The sequence below is a fragment of the Otolemur garnettii genome, unplaced genomic scaffold (genome assembly GCF_000181295.1).
Source record: "Otolemur garnettii isolate 467f Iridium unplaced genomic scaffold, OtoGar3 scaffold00021, whole genome shotgun sequence".
Classification (NCBI taxonomy): Eukaryota; Metazoa; Chordata; class Mammalia; order Primates; family Galagidae; genus Otolemur; species Otolemur garnettii.
Window position 1 is genome coordinate 5,502,709 of NW_003852416.1, and position 20,004 is coordinate 5,522,712.

At 37.7% G+C, this 20,004-nt stretch overlaps 1 protein-coding gene across 1 annotated transcript in view; it reads right to left on the reverse strand.

The window, feature by feature from the left end:
• The window catches only part of PNLIPRP1 (pancreatic lipase related protein 1), a 31,146-nt gene extending 14,651 nt beyond the window's left edge, over positions 1-16,495 (reverse strand). Inside the window, exon 1 of the mRNA XM_003787140.1 lies at positions 16,450-16,495. Coding sequence (XP_003787188.1) covers positions 16,450-16,495 — 46 coding nt within the window. The remainder of the gene's footprint in view (positions 1-16,449) is intronic.
• Between the last annotated feature and the right edge of the window lie 3,509 nt (positions 16,496-20,004).

A 20,004-nucleotide genomic window follows, 5' to 3' on the forward strand; every position in this document is an offset into this window, starting at 1 on the left:
ACTGGGTGGGCTCTTTGTTCTTCAACAAGGAGTTTAAATGTCTCCTTTTCAGTGATGACTTTACTGCCCATGCCTAAAACCCTCCACTGCCAGCGCCCCACCTGGCCCTGTACCCCAGCTCCCCAGAACCCTGTTTGCTTCTTTTGATCACTTGATGGCACTCATAATCATCCACACTATTCATCTGTCACTGCCTCCCATCTAGAATGTAATACCAGGAGGCGGCTAGCGTGTCTGTTCTGGCTCCTGCTGTGCCCCAAGCTTCTAGAGCCTGGCACCGAAGTGGTTGGGATTGACGAAAGGGTGAATGCACACACGCACGGCGTGCAGGCACTTCCCCTCACTGTCAGGGTGAAGTCTAGGGCTGGAGAGTGAGGAGACTCGGTTGTAAGGAGTGGAAGAGCAATGTCGTTCTTCAGAGACGCAGGAAGAATAAGAACATCTGAGATTAGATGTGGAAGAAGCGATCATCACAAGATCTGTCACAATTTGCCGAGGGGTCAGGCCCTTCTGCCTATTTCCCTCTGATCTCACTTCACTGCCAAGTTCATAGGTAGGCTCCCTGCTCACTCTGAAGGGAAAGGCCTCTCCCTCAGGGGTTCAATGGTCAAAGATGATCAGAGCAGATGTGGGCATCCTCTAAGCAGGGAAGGAGGGTTTAACATCTTCAGTAGCTACTTGAGCCTGGTGGTGAGAGTGAGTATGGGCTCCAGATGCTTGAAGGTAGGGGCTTGGGTATTAGGGGGTTATTGTATTTTCTTACAGTTTTTAAAATGTTATTCATGTTTGTGTATACATAATACATGCCCCCATACATATTATACAATGTAAGTTAAAAATGTTCCTATACTAGCTCCTGGCGTGCATTTCCAGATAGTCTCTATAACACACATAGATATCTATAGAGTGTTATCTCTATATGTAATCCTATATATATAAAATCCTGTATATGAATATTGCATATATACATAATTTTATTTCATTTAAAAGTACAAACAGGTAACACATCCTACATGCTGTTTTGCAACCTGATTTAAAAAAAATTAACTGCTTTTTTTTTTTTTGAGACAGAGTCTCATTCTGTTGCCCCGGGCTAGAGTGTCCCGACATCAGCTTGGCTCACAGAAACCTCAAACTCTTGGGTTCAACCGTTCCTTCTGCTTCAGCCTCCCGAGTAGTGTGGGCCTCAGGCACTCAACACAATGCCCAGCTAATTTTTCTGTTTTTAGTAGAGACAGGGTCTCACTCTTGCTCAGCTTGGTTTTAAACTCCTAAGCTCAAGAGATCCTCCCAGCTCTGCCTCCCATAGTGCTAGGATTACCAGTGTGAGACACCACACTCAACCCTGAAAACTAACTGTAGATCCTGAAAATCAGTCCTTGTCAGTGGGTATAGATCTGCTCCAATCTTTTCTCCAGCTGCACAATGTTCTGGTATTCAGATACTTATTTAATCAGTTGGTGAACATTTGGTTGTTATCCATCTTTTACTGCATTGAGACAATGCATTAAAATATTCTTATACATTTGTAATTTTCCACATGGATGGGTATATCTGTAGGATAAATTCCCACAGGTGAAATTTAAGGGCAAAATATACTTATATAGATTTTTTTTCATACTATAATTATATCAAATAAACCCATATAAGTTGGAAATACTGTAAGTTGAAAATGTGTTTTATACACTTTATCTCTAGAACATTCTAGCTCAGCCTAGTCTACCTTAAATGTGCTCAGACACGTAAAGTAGCCCACAGTTGGGCAAAATCATTTCATCTGTTTACTGCACATCTCATGTAATTTCTTGAATTTGTGGATGCACAGTTGCTATCAAATGTGTTTTGCTTGCACACCACTGTAAGGTTAAAAAATCTGAAGTTGAACCATTGTTAAGTTGAGGCTGTATTTGACATTCTGATAGCTGTTGCTGCCTTGTGTTCTCAATAGTGAATTCTGTTAGCAGAAATCCCCTGTATATTGACTATTTTTGCCTATTTTTGTCACTCTTGCCTCATCCCCCAAATAATAGTGAATAAAGTAGAGACCATTAGTTGTTTGAAATAGGGACATTTTTAGAGTTATATTAGTGATAGTTCTGTGGTTCTGGTTGGTTAAATCAGAGAGAGACAGGAGAGGGAGAGGGACACACAGAGAGAGATTTATTGGAAGAATATTGAGGTATCTCATGGAAAGTGTTGACCCAGGGAAGCCCAAGAACTGGTGGCACTCTGGAGACCTCAGCACAGCCGTCCTCAGATCCCTTCTGCCTTGGATCTGTTTCTGCTGCAGAGATTCCCTGGCTCTGTGCATCTCTGCTCAGTATTGTTCATTACTCCGTGATTGGCCTGGTTAGGTCAGGAGATATGCCTGAATTACAGTCGGCCCTGCTTATTCATGGATCACATCCCCAGACTCAACCGACCATGGATAGAAATTACTGTATTTAGAAAGCAAAAAAGAAACATTCTCAAAACAGCAATCCAACAATTAAAAATAATACAAATAAAAAAAAACAAATACAGCATAACAACTATTTACATAAAATTTACATTATAATAGATGTTACAAATGATCTCAGGGTGATTTAAGTATATGGGAGGTAAGTTATGTGAAAATACTATGCCATTTTCTATAAGGAACTTGAACATCTGAGGATTTTGGTATCCATGGAGAGGGGGATGTCTTGGAACCGAACCCCCACAGAATCTGCGGGAAGACTGTAATTGGCACTGGAGGATGAGTCAGATTGGGCAGGCCTGGCTGAGGGGACCCACCCCTGCGCACCCAAAGACAGAGGCAGAGTTGTGAAGTGAGCAGCAGTGTAAGATGTGTGTGGTATAAAACTCTGTGGATCTCTTTCTGAAGCTATGACTTCATTTCCACCAGACAGCTCTCATGTCTTCAAGACATGTGACTCCTTGAAAGTCACAAAGATAAACAATGAGGTCACCAGCTTTCCTCGGCTGTGTCCACATGTTTAGCTAAACAAGCTGCTTTCCTATAGCCATCGGTCCTGTCTTTGTTTTCTCCTTCAATTGATTTTAAGTTCAGAACATTTATATAACTTGTCACTCTGTAAGAGAGAATAGTCTTGTGGATTCTGGGGGCAAGACAGAGTTGAGTTGAGGTTGGGTTCTCAGAGCCCTTTAATTCCAAACAGGTCTTTGTTTTGAGAAAGATGTTTTCTAAATCTTTCCCACAGCCTGGAGATGTACCTGCATCAAATCGAACCATGTTTCTGATTTTCTCGTGAGCTGGCAGAATTTCCCCTGTGTGTTGGAGTGGGGGTGTGAGGGTACAAGGGTACCCTTGCCTCATCATAGGTCAGCTATTGACTTCTTTTTCTTTTATTAGAGATGCCTGCTTGTAAGAAGTGAACTCATCTTCTGAGTTTTGGCCAGACTCCTCAGAGTCCTTGATAACTACTGGTACATCTTACCAGTTCATGTGGACTAACAAGTACAAATATTAGGCCAGATAGAGCCAGGTACCAGTTGGGGTCCATTAGACCCCAAAGTCTGTATCTCCTTGTATGGGGCCAGGGCATTTGCAGAATAGCTCCCGGCCTTCGGAAGCTGAGTGCTGAGAAGTTCTGGGTGTACTGGAGCAGTGGTGAGATAAGGAAATGGGCTGGGTGCAGTGGTTCAGGTCTGTAATCCCAGCACTATGGAAGGCTGAGTGGGGAGGATTGCTTGAGGCCAGAAGTTTAAGACAAACAAATAAACAAATGTATATATATATGTACACAAAATAAGAAAATAAAGATAAGGAAATGATTAGAACTTGCTCTCCACGTAAATATCAAAAGAATGAACTTAAACCCCAAACATGGCAGAAGCTTTTACCTTCCTTAAAGCCCTCCTGGGTCCCTGCTCATCTGTGAGGAAGTCCCTGTCATCTGGCCGCCATGGACCTGTGAGTCCAGGTACTGGGTCTTCTTTTTGCTCACTTGTGCGTCCCCAGTGCCCAGCAGAGTGCCTCACATGGAGCAGGTCATGAGGGCAAGGCCTGATCTGATAGGATTAGTGTCCCTGTTAGAGGAGAACCAGAGAGCACTCTCTCTCTCTCTCTCTCTCTGAACATACAGAGGAAGGTCATGTGAACACACAGGTAGAAGGTGGCCAACTACAATCCAGGAAGAGAAGACTCACCAGACACTGACCATGTTGGCATTCTGATCTTGGACTTCTAGCCTCCACAATTGTGAAATAATGAATGTCTGTTTAACTGGCCAGTCTATTGTATTTTGTTAGGGTACTCTGACCTAATACACAGCTTGAGTCTTTCAAAATTCACAAAGGTTTAGATTCGTTCCTCTTCATTTCTTCTCTTCTAGCAAGCTGAGGTAAGGAAAATCATTGGCTGAGTTGGTCCAGGGGATCTCAGACCTAAAGCCACAGCTTGACTGGTGGGCATGGGTTGTTGGGTGCTTGAGTATATTAGAGCACCAGCTGCCTGAGAATAAGACTCCCACGTTAGGGCAAGCTAGTCCTGGATGGGCTAGTCTGATACTACCCACTAACCTCAGAAAAATGCCCATAAAGTGAGGTACACTGTGAAAACATTATGAGACCCAAGCTTGTCGTGTGTCTCTCTTGGACTTTAGTCTTAGCTCTGAAAGATCCAAGATCACCACAGAACTGTGACCCTTTTATATGCATGAGTATTAGCCCCCAGAAGATGCAAATACTTACAAAAGTTATGATATTTTACTAAAGATAATTTAGTATCTCACTGGATATTTATGGAATGTTCCAGATGAATAAGATAGTTCATCTAAGAAGTGTATATAAAAATAAGGGCCCCCAAATTAGGCCCACCCATGGATGCCTATTTTGATTGATATGCAGAAGCTTCTCAAAAGATCCATTTGCCCCTTTAAAAAGAATTTTTAAATGAAAATTTCAAGCAACTAATTGTTTGTTGTTTTGGGGGTGTGTGTGTGGGGGGGGCTGGGTTTGAACCTGTCACCTTCTGGCATATGGGGCTGGCGCTTTCCTCCTTTGAGCCACAGGCACCGCCCTCAAGCAACTAATTGTTTAGAAAAGTTGAATCTGCTAACTTTTTTGCTGAGTTAATATCTTACCTTGAAGGCAAAAAGGAAGCTAGAGTTAAGTATTTGTAAAAGTTAGCCTCTCTAGCCAGACAAGTCTGCTCCTGTTTCAGAGTTATCCAGGCTAAGTCCAGGCGTAAAATTTTGTTCCTGAGTGGGTGGGCTCCATTATGAGACTATGAAAGGTTTTCTTTACCTTTTAAGTGGCTCTGCCTAAGGAAAAGAGAAAAAAAAGAAAAGATTCTGTGTTGTATTAAGACAACTTCTTGTACTTTATGTTCTCTTTTTTAGCTCTTTTGATTACTTAAGAAAACTGAGACTTAAAAGAGTGATAATTTTTTTAAAGTTATAACTTTTATGTGTGCATGTAATTATTTCATAATGACAAGTGATGCTGTTTAATCAATTTTTTAAAGGCTTTTGACATTTTTAACACATTTCTCAAAATCAAACTCTAACTTAAATCTTTTGACCTCAGACTAACTATAAGACTTACCAGACGGCCATGCGACTTTCTCAAAGGAAGAGAGATACTAAACCAATTAGACTTTTTGGGTATGTTAAATTAGATGGCAGCATTATTAGGTAAGAAGTTATGTTAAACCCTTTTTGAGTTATATTTTATATGAATATGTTAATATATGTTCCAGAAACTGTAAGACATTTCTATAAATTTGACGTGTTATTGGCTACAACTTTGGTTGTTACATTAAATAACCAAGTTTCCTTGTCAACTGTGTCACTATTATAATGAACTTTAATCAGATTTTTAATCATGGACATTTTAAGTCTTATTAATTCATAGGCAGTTAATTATTTTCTGAAATCTTTTGCAAGCAACTATAGACCTAAAGTGTTTCATTTTTATAGAGATTTATGAAAAGGACTCTTAACAAATGTAGGTTTCTGGTAACATTAAGATCACCATTGGACTGGGCAAGAATTTCTAGAACTCTAATGAAGAAGCTGATGGCTTCCTAAAATTGCTATCCTCAGAACAAGCAGAATAAGAATCAATTATGTGAAACTAGATGAACTGATGGGGATAATATTTTTATGACTTTTTATTTCAAAATTTTACTGTTTCTTTTAAGGTTTTGTTTTTCAGATTTAAGTAATCTTTTTTTTTTTTCTTTTAAGCTATCTATAGCTTTCAGGAATTTGGTAAAATATACTTTTGTGAACAAAAATTGAAACACTACCTTTCCTCCCTATGCTATCCCTCCAGAATTTGGAAACTCTTTGTAGGTCTTCTTATTCACAGAAGTTCAATAAGAATCTGCTCTCTGTGTAACAGGAAAAGAGCCCGTGGTCAATCACTATTCTTGTACTTATGTAAATAGGCCACATTTGATGAGACTAAACTTACTTTACAAATAACGTAGTCTTAGTTTGATTATCTTTGGTAGAAATGTGGGTGACTAGACAGACAAGTTATGTCTCAGAAAAAAATAACACCTGTTAGTAGATTCTAGCCCCATTCATCGTTTTTCAGAGTTTTATCATCTGCCTATAGATACTGAATTCTTCTACTTTTCTTTAAGATCTGCCTGTAGTTCTCCAACTAAAAACAAGAATTGCTCTCTTCCAAGCCCCACAAGCTGAAAAGATGAATGAATGACATGAATGAGAAATACAAAGTTCACCAAATGCCTAGTGCTGTAGCCATAGATATTCAAAGTGCAAACCAGAACAAGAATTTGACAACTTCATGTTATGGATGGCTTTTCCCAAGCTGCCAGAACAAGGCTATCTATTATAAGGAGACTGTTATCTTTCCTTATGCCTACCTATTTTACTTAATAGGATAACACTATAGTTAGAACTTCACAAACAGTAGCTGTGGGATTTGGCTGTCATTCTGAACCAGATCTTTACATGACGGAAGGGAGGGTTTAGTCCATCTAATGGCTGACTTCAGCAACATGCCTACTGCAAGGGCTGTTGAAGTTCTACCAGTGGTCCCATTAAATAGAGTCAGACTTCTAGAACCATATTTTATTATTTCCTGATTTAATTTAACCCAGTCATGGGATGCCAGATAATAGAACTGCTACCTACTGGCTGAACAGAGAGGAATCTATGTATTTGTTAACACTTTTAGAAGCACATAAATAAATAGAACAAACAGTTTGGTTAGTTAAAATGGGCAGATCCCTTGTCTGTGTCATTTTTATATCTGTTCGATTTTAGCTGGTTTGGCTCATGGGGACCCTGGCTAAAGGGCACACCCAACCTCTTGGCATAATCCTCCTGAAAGTCAAAATGGTAGTCTCTTTGGTCACTGTATCCTTTCAAAACCTCAAGTGTCTCCAGGCAGCCATCTAGCTGGGATGACTATGAGTCAAGGAAAGGCACGATAACAGGAACACTGCGACCTGTAAATGATGTGTTGAGACCAAAACTCCAAAATGATAGTGACTGAGGGTAGCAGTAATGCCCAAAGCTGTGGTCTTGCTGACACCTGACTGAAAGCCTAACCAACAGAGGGGAAGTGTTGGACTAATTTTATGGGAGCCCATTGTTCTGAACTAGCCTCCTGCACTAGGACCCAGCAGATCAGACCAATCCAGATTAGAGTCACTTGTGCTAAGTGCCACATGATCAAAACTAACGTTCAAACAGACTAGTTTTCTGAAAAAACAGAAACTTCCAGTCAACCTGAGTCAGTATAAGAAAGTCCCCTCCATTTTGATTCTGTAAGGGAAGTATCTTTGAAATGACAATAGGCTTTTTGTTACCTTGTTTCTACGTTCTTCAAATCTTTTCTATCTGTAAGGCCAAACTCCTCTGCCTGTAAGTCATGTTGTACGACTCACAGGTGGTGTAAAACCCTTCACAGTATATTTTACCTCCTGCCCTTTATGGCATTTTTACCATGTATTTTACTTATATGGTACATATGTTATAAACTTACCCCAAATTTTGCCATTATTTTTAAAGTAATCAGTTATTTTCAAAGAGATTTTAGTAAAAGAATTAAAATCTCATATATTTACTAATGTAGTTACTATTTCTTGTGCTCTTAATTCCTTTTTGTAGATTTTTTTCCCCAATGAGTATCATTTTCCCTCTCTTGAAAACTTACCTTTAACATTTCCTGTAGTGTCAACCTGCAGCTGATGAAATCTTTCAGCTTTGGTATATCTAAGATGTCTTTATTTCATCATCATCTTTAAAAAAATCCTTTTGTTTTTAATCATTATGGACACATAATAGGTGTATATATAGAGAGAGCACATATGACGTTTTGATACAGGCATATAATGTGTATTAATCAAATCAGGATAATTGGAGTATCTAATGCCTCAAGTGTGCATCCTTACTTTGTGTTGGGAACATTCCAATTCTACTCTTTTAGTTATTTAAAAGTATATCCTAACTTATTGTTGATTATAGATACTTTATTGTGAAATATGATATTTCAGTTTCTTCTATCTAACTATCTAACTATATTTTTTCAGCCATTAACCATCCCCACTTTATCCACCTCTTCCTTTTACCCTTCCCAGCCTCTGGTAACTGTCAGCATACTCTCAGTCTTCATGAGACAAAAAAAAATTTTTTTTGAGACAAACTATTTCTATATTTAGCTCTAGCATGTGAGTGAGAACATGTTAGATTTGTCTTTCTGTGTTTCACTTATTTCACTTACCGTAATGTTCTCCATTCTTCTTATGGCTATATAATGTTCCATTGTGTATATAGACCACAATTTCTTTATCTTTTCGTCTGTCAATGGACACGTCAGTTGATTCTGTGTCTTGGCTATTGTGAGTAGTATTTCAAGAAACATGGGAGTGCAGCTATCTTCTTGATATACTGATTTCCTTTCTTTTGGGTACATACCTAGTAGTGGAATTGCTGGGTCATATGGTAGTTCTATTTTTAGTTATTTTTTTTTTTTTTGAGGAACCTTCATACAGTTCTCCACAGTAATTGCAGTATTTATATAACTGCCAACGGTATATGAGGGATCCCCTTTCTCCACATCCTTGCCAGCATTCATCATCGCCTGTCTTTTCGATTAAAGCCATTTTAACTGGGGCAAGGTGATATCTCATCATAGTTTTGATTTGCATTTCTTTGATGACTAATGAGGTTGAGCATTTTTTCCATATACTTGTTTTTGAGAAATGTCCATTCACATTTTTTGCCCATTTTAAAAATAAGATTATTTGATTTTTTTTTGTCCCATTGAGTTATTGGAACTCCTTATGTATTCTAGTTATCAATTCCTTGTCAGATGGATAGTTTGCAAATATTTTCTCCCATTCTGTGGGTTGTTTCTTAACCTTGTTGATTGTCTCCTTTTCTGTGCAGAAGCTTTTTGGCTTGATGTGATCTCTCATTTATCCAATTTTGCTTAGGTTGCCTCTGCTTTGGGAATATTACTCAGGAAGTCCATGCCCAGAAAAATGTCCTGAAAAATTTCCCCAGTGTTTTCTTTTAGTAGTTCCCTAGTTTGAGGTTTTAGATTTAAGTCTTTAATTCATTTTTATTTGATTTTTTATATGATAAGATATAAAGGTCTAGTTTTTTTCTTTTGTGTATGGATATTCAGTTTTCCCAGCACCATTATTAAAAAGCCAGCCTTTCTCCAGTTCTTGGCACCTTTGTAAAAATAAGTTCATGCATAGAAATGTGTGGATTTCTTTGTGGATTCTCTATACTGTCCATTAGTCTATGTGTCTTTTTTTATTCCAGCACCATGCTGTTTTGGTTACTACAGCTCTGTAGTATAATCTGAAATCAGATAATGTTATTTCTCCAGTTTTTTTTAAGTTTTTGGCTGGGGCTGGGTTTGAACTCACCACCTCTGGCATATGGGGCTGGTGCCCTACTCCTTTGAGCCACAGGCACTGCCTATTTCTCCATTTTTTTTTTTCCATGCAGGATGGCTTTGCCTGTTCTGGGTTATTGGTGGTTCCACATAAATATTAAGAATATTTTTTTCTTTTTCTGTGAAGAATGTCTGGTGTTTTGATGGGGATTGCATTGAATCTGTAGATTACTTTGGGCAGTATGGACATTTTAACAATATTGATTCTTCTAATCCATAAACATGGAATTTCTTTCCATTTTTTGTGTGTCATCTTCCATTTCTTTGATGAATCTTTTATAGTTTTCATTATAGAGAACTTTCATTTTTATAGTTTTCATTATAGAGCACTTAAACTTTGCTTAAGTTTATTCCTAGATATTTTATTTTATTTGTAGCATTTGTAAATGGGATTACTTTCTTGGCTTCTTTCTCAGATTTTTTGGTGTTGGCATAAAAATGCTATTGATTTTTGTATGTTGATTTCATATGCTGCAATTTTACTGAATTTGGTTATCAGTTCTAATAGTTTGTGTGTGCGTGTGTGCATGTGTTGAGTCTCTAGGATTTTCTAGATATAAGATCATTTCATTCTCAAACAAGAATTACTTGATTTCCTTGTTTCCAGCATGGATGCCCCTTATTTCCTTCTCTTGTCGGATTGCTTAGCTAGAACTTCCAGTATTATGTTGATTAATACTTGTAAGAGTGAGCATTCTTGTCTTTTTCTAGATCTTAGGGAAAGGCTTTCACATTTACCCCATTCAGTATCATACTAGCTGTGGGTCTGTTATATATGGCTTTTGTCATCATAAACACACAGGCACACACATCTATATGTCTTCATATAGCTAGTTTTTTGAAAGTTTTTAAAATATGAATGTATGTTGAATTTTATCAAATGCTTTTGCAGCATCAATTGAAATGATCCTATGGTTTTTGTCCTTTGTTCTGTTAATATGATTTATTATATTGATTGAGTTGCGCGTTGAATCATCCTTGCATGTCTCAGATGAATCCCACTTGATCATAATAAATCATCTTTTGAATGTATTGTTGAATTCTATTTGTCAGTATTTTGTTGAGGATTTTTGCACCTGTGTTCATCAGAGATCTTGACTTACAGTTTTCTTTTTTTATTGTTCACCTTCATCTTTGAAATGCATTTTTGTGGGTATAAATTATAGATTAACCATTTTTTCCCTTCAGTACTTTAAAGATGTTGCTCCCCAGTCTTCTGGCTTGCATTGTTTTTGATGAAAGATCTGCTGTAATCTTTTTTTCTTTATGTAATGTGTCTTTTGTCCTCTGGTTGCTTGCTTTTAAGATTTTCTTTTTTTAATTTTTTCAGTTTTACATATACATGTGTTTATTAGGTTTCCACTTTTTGCCTTCACAAAATTAGAAAGGCTTAAAATTTAACAACAATAACAATGTTTAAGATAAGGACTAGAAACAAAAACCTCATAAAGAATGAATGAAGATAAATACATTAAGAAAAGAAATCAGACTTTTTAAAGATTTTCTTTTTACTTGCTTTGAAAAATTTGATTTTGATGTGCTTTGGTGGTGTTTCTTTCTTGCTTATTCTTATTTTTTTGTGACATTGTTTTGGAGACAGGGTCTTACTCTGTTGCTCAGGCTAGAGTGTAGTGGTGTCATCATAGGTCATGGCAACCTTGATCCTCCTACTTCAGCCTCCTGTGTAGCTGAGATTACAGGTGCATGTCACCACATGTGGATAATTTTTTAATATTTTGTAGAGATGGGGGAATCTCTCTATGTACCTTAGGTTGGTCTCAAATTCCTGCCTCATGTGATTCTTTGGCCTTGGCCTCCCAAAATGCAAGGATTGTAGTCATAAGCCACCCTGCTAGGCCTGTTATCCTTTGATTCATAGTTTTCACCAAATTTGAAAATTTTGGTGCCATTTTTTACTTAAATATATTTCTGTCCCTCTCTCCTTTGGTATTTTCAAAGATAAGTAAACACTAGCCCTACTATACCAATGGTTTCACTTTCTGCAGTTTTAGTTACCTTTAGTCAATTCTGGTACAAAAAATATTAAGTGGAAAATTCTAGAAGAAAGTAATTAATGAAAAAAATTTTTTCTGTGTTCATTATGGATAGTTTCTGTATTCAAGTTCACTATTCTTTTCTTCTGCAATATCTAATCAGCTGTTAATTGCATTCAATGTATTTTTCATCTCTAGAAATTCAATTTGGGTCTTTTGCTATGTATGTTATGCCTCTACTGATTGTTTGAAAAGATGGAATACAGGTTTAACAATTGTTTTAATGTCATTGTTTGATGTTAGCATTGTATAGTATAACCACCTTTGCTATTATAATATAAGTGTCAGTTTTGGTTTGGTATCAATTGATTATTCTTCTCATTGTAATCTGTATTGTCCTGTATATCTGGGAATTGTTGTATATCTGGACATAGTTGAGTTAAAGTCAGATATTGTACATTTTAGCATGTTATTTACTGGATAATTTTGTATTCCTATAGATATTCTTGATCCTTGTTCTGCAATAAAGTTATTTGGAAACTGATTATTTCAGATCCTGATCAATTCAATGTAGACAAATCATTCCCATTATGAGGCAAGATCTTAGTAAATACTCTACCTTATGTCCATTAAATTATAACCTTTTCCAGTTCAGTTGATGAAAACATGCACAATTCCCAGCTTTGTAAAAGCACGGGGTCCCATTTTCTTTGATGAATATATGAATAAATATAAGAATAAATGAATCAATAATAATGCTCCTCAAGCACTAGCAGTTAATAGCAAAATTTATGCTATTTGAGTTTCTTGTCTTTTGATTCTTCATTAGCACAGGGCACTTAGCCAAAGGCAAATTAAAGAAAATAGCATCACTGGTGTTGAAACAACAGAAGACAGAAATGAAAATCTTCATGGTTTTCCTAGGTATTGTTACCAGAGGAGATCAAAGAGTAGCAAGTGGATATCAAAAGAAAAGAATTAGTTCAGCTAAAATGAGATCATTCAGCTTTTCATACAGAAACTAAAAGGTAATGAAAAAGAACAGGGGCCTATGACCAGCTGGTATGGAACAGCATGGCAGCATCTGTTGCTACAACTTTGAGAGACTTCTGTACTATTTATTAAATAACCACTGTCTGGAGTCACCAAATGCCCACCATTTTCACTGATTTGACCATCCTAAGTCCCCTCCACTTACTACCACATCTTGGACCTCCTCTAGAACCTCAGGCCCAAGAGGGGTTCAGGGATCCTTTAGTGCTATGGTGAGTAGCATTTGTCTGCATTCGTTGGGGCCAGTGTTTTACTGATATCACCCCAGAACCAACCTTAAGAGATGGTCATGTATACCATGCACATATTGTCCCACCAGCTGTCTTCTCTCTTATCTATGAATTCATGAATAAACAAAACAGATTTTTCTATCTGTTTTGAAATTGGAGCCATTGAGACTTAAGAGTTCTGCAATAATTTCCTGTTTTAGATTAAGTTTCTTATTGTGTTCAATAGAACCATTTGTATATGAGGGAGACAGTAAGCAGATGAAGCCTGTGGGAATTCAGGATCCTGTACATTTACAATCATCATCATGCTATTTCCCAGTCAGCACAACATGTTTGTAGTTGTTTACCTTCCTTGGGAAAATATATAATCTGCTATAAACTTCTTAATAAGGATCTTGCCTCCGTACAGTAAAAGGCTTTGTATATGTGTGTGTATCTCTCTCTATATATATCTATAATCTATTACCTATCTAATATAAGTATGAATGTATATATGTATATATGTGAAATATTGGGAGGTTTTATATATACACACACAATATCCCTGTATTTAGAATATTTAGTAAGTGGTCTCATGGTGGTAGTACAAGAATAATATTAAATTAATGGATCTTTTATAAATAAGTTAGATAAAATAGTAAAGATTAGATCACGACTAGGTATACAAAGGTATACAAAGATGCAAATTCCATCATCTGATTTGCTCTTGTACAAGACTTGACTATTCAGTATCCTTTATTACATAAACCAGATGGAGCTTAGTCTTGGAAACAAGGAGTATGAGTATTCTTACATGGAAGTTGCTTGGGTTCTCACTGGTACACAGAAGGAAGGGGTGTAACATAGTCTTTCCTGCCCATGGGCCATCATCGCTGAAGCAGCAGAGTCTTAAGTAGCAGATGTTTCTTCCTGCAATCCTCAAGAAGTGTTTCAAGGACGTTAGTTTTTATGACAATGCCATTTTTAATTGTCTCCTTGCCAATATATGAGTCAATTTACATTTTGTGGATTTCTCCTTTTCCAAACATTCTCCCAGCCACACACTCACAAAACAGCTTCAATGCTTCTGTTAAAGATACAAACTGTCATTCATCTTAAGCTTTAGCACCACCTCATTTCCTTTGTGTCTCTGCCCACACCCATTTTGGGACTCATTTTACCCATTTTAACCCAAATGACTCTCTTTGGCCATTAGTGTCCTATGTTCAGGCAGATTTGTGTGCCCGGGCCTTGATGAGTAGGAGTGGGGCAGTGAGGCTCTCAACTTCTTATACCCACCATCTGGCTTTGGGATTTGGGTCCAGAGCTTAAGTTCTCTAAAAGTACTGGAACCTTACATCTCCATGTTGGCTAAGCATTTAGATATCTTACATATTTTTGAGAATATTCTGGATTCCTGTGATGAAGAAGCTGCTCACAAATAAAATTGGCCTGTGAGAATTTTTTATGAGGAGAAGCCTCCCCTCCCACCCCCCCAGGAATTGAAGCAACACCAAAAATATATTACTGGGATCTGATCAAACTAAAAAGCTTCTGTATAACCAAGAGCACAGTAAATAAAGCAAACAGACAGCTTTCAGAAATATCCTGAAAAGATATTTTCAGGTTATGCTTCTGTCAAATGTCTGATAACCAGAATCCACAGAGGGCTCAAACTAATCAATAAGAAAAGAACAAATAACCCCATTTCTATGTGGGCAAGAGACTTGAACAGAGACTTCTCTGAAGAAGAGAGGCACATGGCCTACAAACACATGAAAAAATGCTCATCATCTTTAATCATCAGAGAAATGCAAATCAAAACCACTTTGAGATATCATCTAACTCCAGTAAGATTAGCCCACATCACAAAATCCCAAAACTACAGATGTTGGCATGGATGTGGAGAGATGGGAACACTTCTACACTCTGGTGGCAATGCAAGTTAATACGGCCCTTTTGGAAAGAAGTTTGGAGAATATTCAAGGAACTAAATGTGGACCTACCATTTGATCCTGCAATCCCTCTATTAGTTGTTTACCCAGATGATCAAAAATCATTTTACAACAAAGACATCTGCACCAGAATGTTTATTGCAGCCCAATTCATAATAGCCAAGACATGGAAGCAGCCCCCATTGACCCAAGAATGGATTAACCAATTGTGGTATATGTACACCATGGAATATTATGCAGCCATAAAAAGATGGAGACTTTACATCTTTTATGTTTACCTATATGGAGCTGGAACATATTCTTCTTAGTAAAGTATATTGAGAATAGAAAAAAATGTATCCAATGTATTCAATACTACTATGAAATTAGTATATAACCATCTACACATTCATAGGAATGGTAAAAACATAACTATGGTCCAGAAAAAAGGAGGGAAGAGGAAGGAGAGTGGAGTGAAGGGAGGAGGCCGGGAGGAGGGAGGGTATTTGGGCCTCTCCTAATGTGCATGATGCAATGATACATTTCTAAACTACTAAGAATAGAGTATGAATGTCTTACCACAACAAATAAGTAAGCGAGGAGATGGTTATGTTAATCAGTAAGACGTAAGCATTCCATACTGTATATCAAATCAGCACATTGTACCTCATAAATGTATTAATGTACACAGTTATGATTTAATAAAGAATTTTTAAAAATCCCATAGTTTGACACAAGTCTTGAATGTTACCCTGTGAAGGAAAAACTCAAAGTAAGGGTCCTCTCTCCTACTTCTGAAGGATAAACCTAAATGGTTAGATCAGAGTGGCAGCTTCTGTGGGCGCTCCATTTCTGAATATCATATTGTGCCAGGTGTTGGGAAAGGTGACTTAGTTGTCTTACCTACTTCTTACAATAACTTCTGAGGAGGGGCTATCGTTATCCCCATTTCACAGATGGGATAACACAACAAGGAGTCAAGGGCATTGCTCAGGGTAATGCAGCTGTAGGTAGTGGAACTAGGGTTCCAACCCCTAGCTTGACTCCAAGGTAAGGAGACTAGGTTTGCCAAATAACAACAGAAGTTCAATTTGAATTTCATGTAAATAATTAATATGCTTTAGTATAAGTAGTTCACAGATTCATTTTTTGTGGGAAATATCTGTTGTTTATCTGAAATTCATATTTATCTGGGCACTTAAGATTCAATCTGCTACCCTACTCCATGCCCGGTACTCCTTGTCACGCACCTTCCTTGCTTTATTCCTGGTCCTCACAGTTGCTGAATCCAGCCATCATAGCCCTTCTGGAAAGCACCAAGCAGCGAGTCTCTCCCAGCTCCACATAAATATCTTTTCTTACCTGCTACTGCTCCCAGCAGCAGTGAAAGTGTCCCGAGTAGCAGCATCTACACAGAGTTGGAAACATGATTGAGTGTGGCTTAAAAGATTTCTAAGAGATTGGCATAATTCAAGTGCAGCTATGGCCCTGGGGGAAATGGGTAGATTCTGATAAACTGGGCCTTGAATCAGGTTCCTGACTCACCATGGCAGTTCCGTCGGGTTCCGCACACAACCAGATGGCACTGAAAGGACCTTTTATAGGCAAACATTATCTTTTTGAGCAGTGCCATGGAAAAGTGTCATAAAAAGAGAGAAGTTCTGAGTGTTACCAAACAAAGAGGGTCTGGCTGCCTGTTACTGTCAACCAAAATGCCGAGATGGGGTTAGGTCCACTGGTTTTTATTAGCAGAAAGGTCAACAATTCTGGAGAACAGTGACAGAAGCCTCTCTAAGACTATTCTGCTCTTCCATTTCCAAAATTACAGTTTTATACATAAAAGTTACAAGCAAGAACCATACTAACCCTTATCTTAAACAGCAGTCATTAACACTTATCTTAAGCAATACTAATTGTCATAACCCATGACCTGTAATAAATAATAATTGACATAACCCATAATCCATGTATCAACATTCAAATTCAAAAGTTAATCTTCTAAATCAATTTGCCCTAAACTTTAAAGTCGAATTTACAAAACAACAAGGATGGAAGATGTGTGGTGAAGGTCACTTCAGACCTACACTGGCCAGACGAGCTGTGTTGCCTCAGCCCGAGCCTGACCGACTCCATCTTATTCTCACCACATGTGCTTTCACAAAGATACAGTTCTAATTTTAATCACAGGTAAACCAAAGTTGATCAAATAGGTAAAATTTCTCACAATACTTGTGGGAAGATAAGAAAGTGGTAGATATGTGATTAGGTAATGCTCAGAACCACCATAATTTCCTTGCAGTGAAGGTCCTGGTCTTCCTGATCCTTATTTAGTTTATAATTCTCTGTGTAGGTCCGTGGGCATGCCTGGAGCTAATTTTTTTTTCCACAGACTTGACAGCAGTCTTGAAAACAGATACCAACATCTTACTAGTTCATGCCATTTTTATATGACCTGACTTTACCCCCCCAAACAGTGAAAAAGTAGCCATCCTTCAAGATATTTTATTTCTTCCTGGAAAGCAGTTGATATTTCAGTCTGATAGTCCATAGAACTAATTTATTTCTCAATGACAAAATGGAAGAAAGAATAAACAAGCTAACAAAATGAACTGGGGGTCCTGCCAAGAGCATAAAGCTGGAACTAGTGACCCCACCATCAGATAAAATTATGAATCAGACAGAAAAATACAATTCAACTTGGAAAACACAATCTAAGGAAGATAATCTGAAAAAGAAATGTTTGGTAGAAAAGACTGGGATGTTTTTTATGTTAAGTTACTTACAATAAATTTTTTAAAGACTGAAAGGTGATACCATAATTTTAAGAGACCAGAACCATTTATCCTGACAGTGTCACAGATATAGGATGAACGATATGAAATTGCCACGTTCATAGGTCAAAAGTGGTCAAAAATAATTCAGTCCCTTGGCAAAGTCAATAGGTAGAGAAAAAAGTAAAATGATTTATGCACATAAAAAGTTTGAGAAAGTTTGGCAAGGGAAATGTTAAAATAAAGACAGAAGGCAGGAAGGATAAGACAGTATAATCAGTTCCATGGATGTGAGACACTGGAGAATTCCTACCCTGTCCTTCATTTCTCAGCTTTTTGTCCCCTCATTAGGGATTCTCCTTCACACTTGATTAAGTTTGTTCCCTTAGACTTTCCCTCACTTGAGACTCATCACCATCACACTGTACACTTAAATTGGGTGCATCTTCTTGTATATAAAGTATACTTCAGTAACACTGAAAAAACTTTACATGCCAGGCCCACACTAAGCTCTCAGAAACTGCTAAGTTGAATCTGATTAAGGGTGGCTGACAACAGGATGATTCTATTAACTTGCTCTTGACATTTTGATCCCAGTAATTTATTCATTCACTCATACATTCTTTCATTTAGTCATGCAGATAGATTCTGTACAACTCCTAAGTCATTGCATGCCTCCCTGTTATATCCTCGGCCCTGAGAATAACCAAGGCCCAAAACTCTTTCACGTTAGCAACAGGAATGTGAGACACACCCAGATTCTGGATGTACTTTGAGATAGGACTGACAGACATTGGATGGGAGTATGAGAAAAGGAGATAAGTTAAGGATGATGCCAAAATTTTGGCTTGAGCAACTGGGCAGCTTGAGTTGCCTTAACCATTAATAAGATGGGAAGGCTGTATTTCAATGGAACACATTTGGGGGTAGAGAATGAGTCCAGTTTTAGGCACATTGAAAATGATTGTCTTCTTAGATTCTAAGTAGAGATGAAGAAGAGACGGTAATTCTGGAGTTCAGAGGAGACGTCCAGCAAAGAAATACAAACTGGAGTCCATCTGCTTTACATACAGCCATTAGTGTAGATGAGATCACTTAGAGAGGTGTTCAACTACTAAGCCCCAAGGCACTAAAACATCTGAAGCTCAGGGAAATGAGGAAGACTTGAGAGGGAGCATCCAGTGAGGATGGAGGAGGACCAAGAGAAAGTGGTGTCATGGAGACCCACAGAAGAAACTGTTTCTAGGAAATGAGACGATCAAAAGGCTCAGAGGTAAGTATGAGAGCTACTCACAGGTAAGGATGGAGAGCATGAGTGAAAACAGTGATATGGCCAGGTGGAACCTGGGCAGGAGAGACTTTTATTGCAGTTACAATTTTCACTGTCTTTCAACACTCATCAGGAACATGAAGCATTTAGTTGGCCACCAGCTGGTCTCTGAGATTTTAGAATTCTTTGCCACCTCTTACAGCTTAATAGCCACATCCTTCCCTGATGTGAACACAGTTGATGTTCTATCCCTGCTCATCCCAGTGCATCTTCTTCAGTCTGTGTTATGGCTCACAAAGTAATTCTTACATGTGAAAATTCAGTGATCGAGTAGACAAAAACAGTGAAAAGTACTCTTCCTTGTGCCAAGTGTGTCAGGAACTAATTCTTACTCTATACAGGAGAGGAGCCAACTGACTGTAATGGGATGCATCTCTCTACCATGTTCAGGACCATAATTCTACATAGTATGCCAGTGATATTATGCAAAATCCAAAGATGTCATCTGATAAAGGAATTTGGCTAATTGCATATTCTTTGTTTACCCTCCCATTATAATAGTATCATTATCATTTTGCTTGGTTTTATAGGCTCCCTTGCATGATTTGAAACTGCTTTCACTACAAGAAATGTAGTTGAAGTATGACTAATATATAGTCTTGGATTGATTTCTATTTTTAGTCACATAACTGATTTCTTCCTAGAAAGCATTATTTGTTGCCTTTTTTTTTTTTTTTTTTTTTAAACCTTACAGACAAGTATGGCTTGGAAAGGCCTGAGGAGCACGAATATTTTCTCAGGGTCCTGAAAAGAAAACATAGTATTTTCACAATAATACTAAAGTGTGTTATTTGGCTTTTTTACTTCCACTCTCTT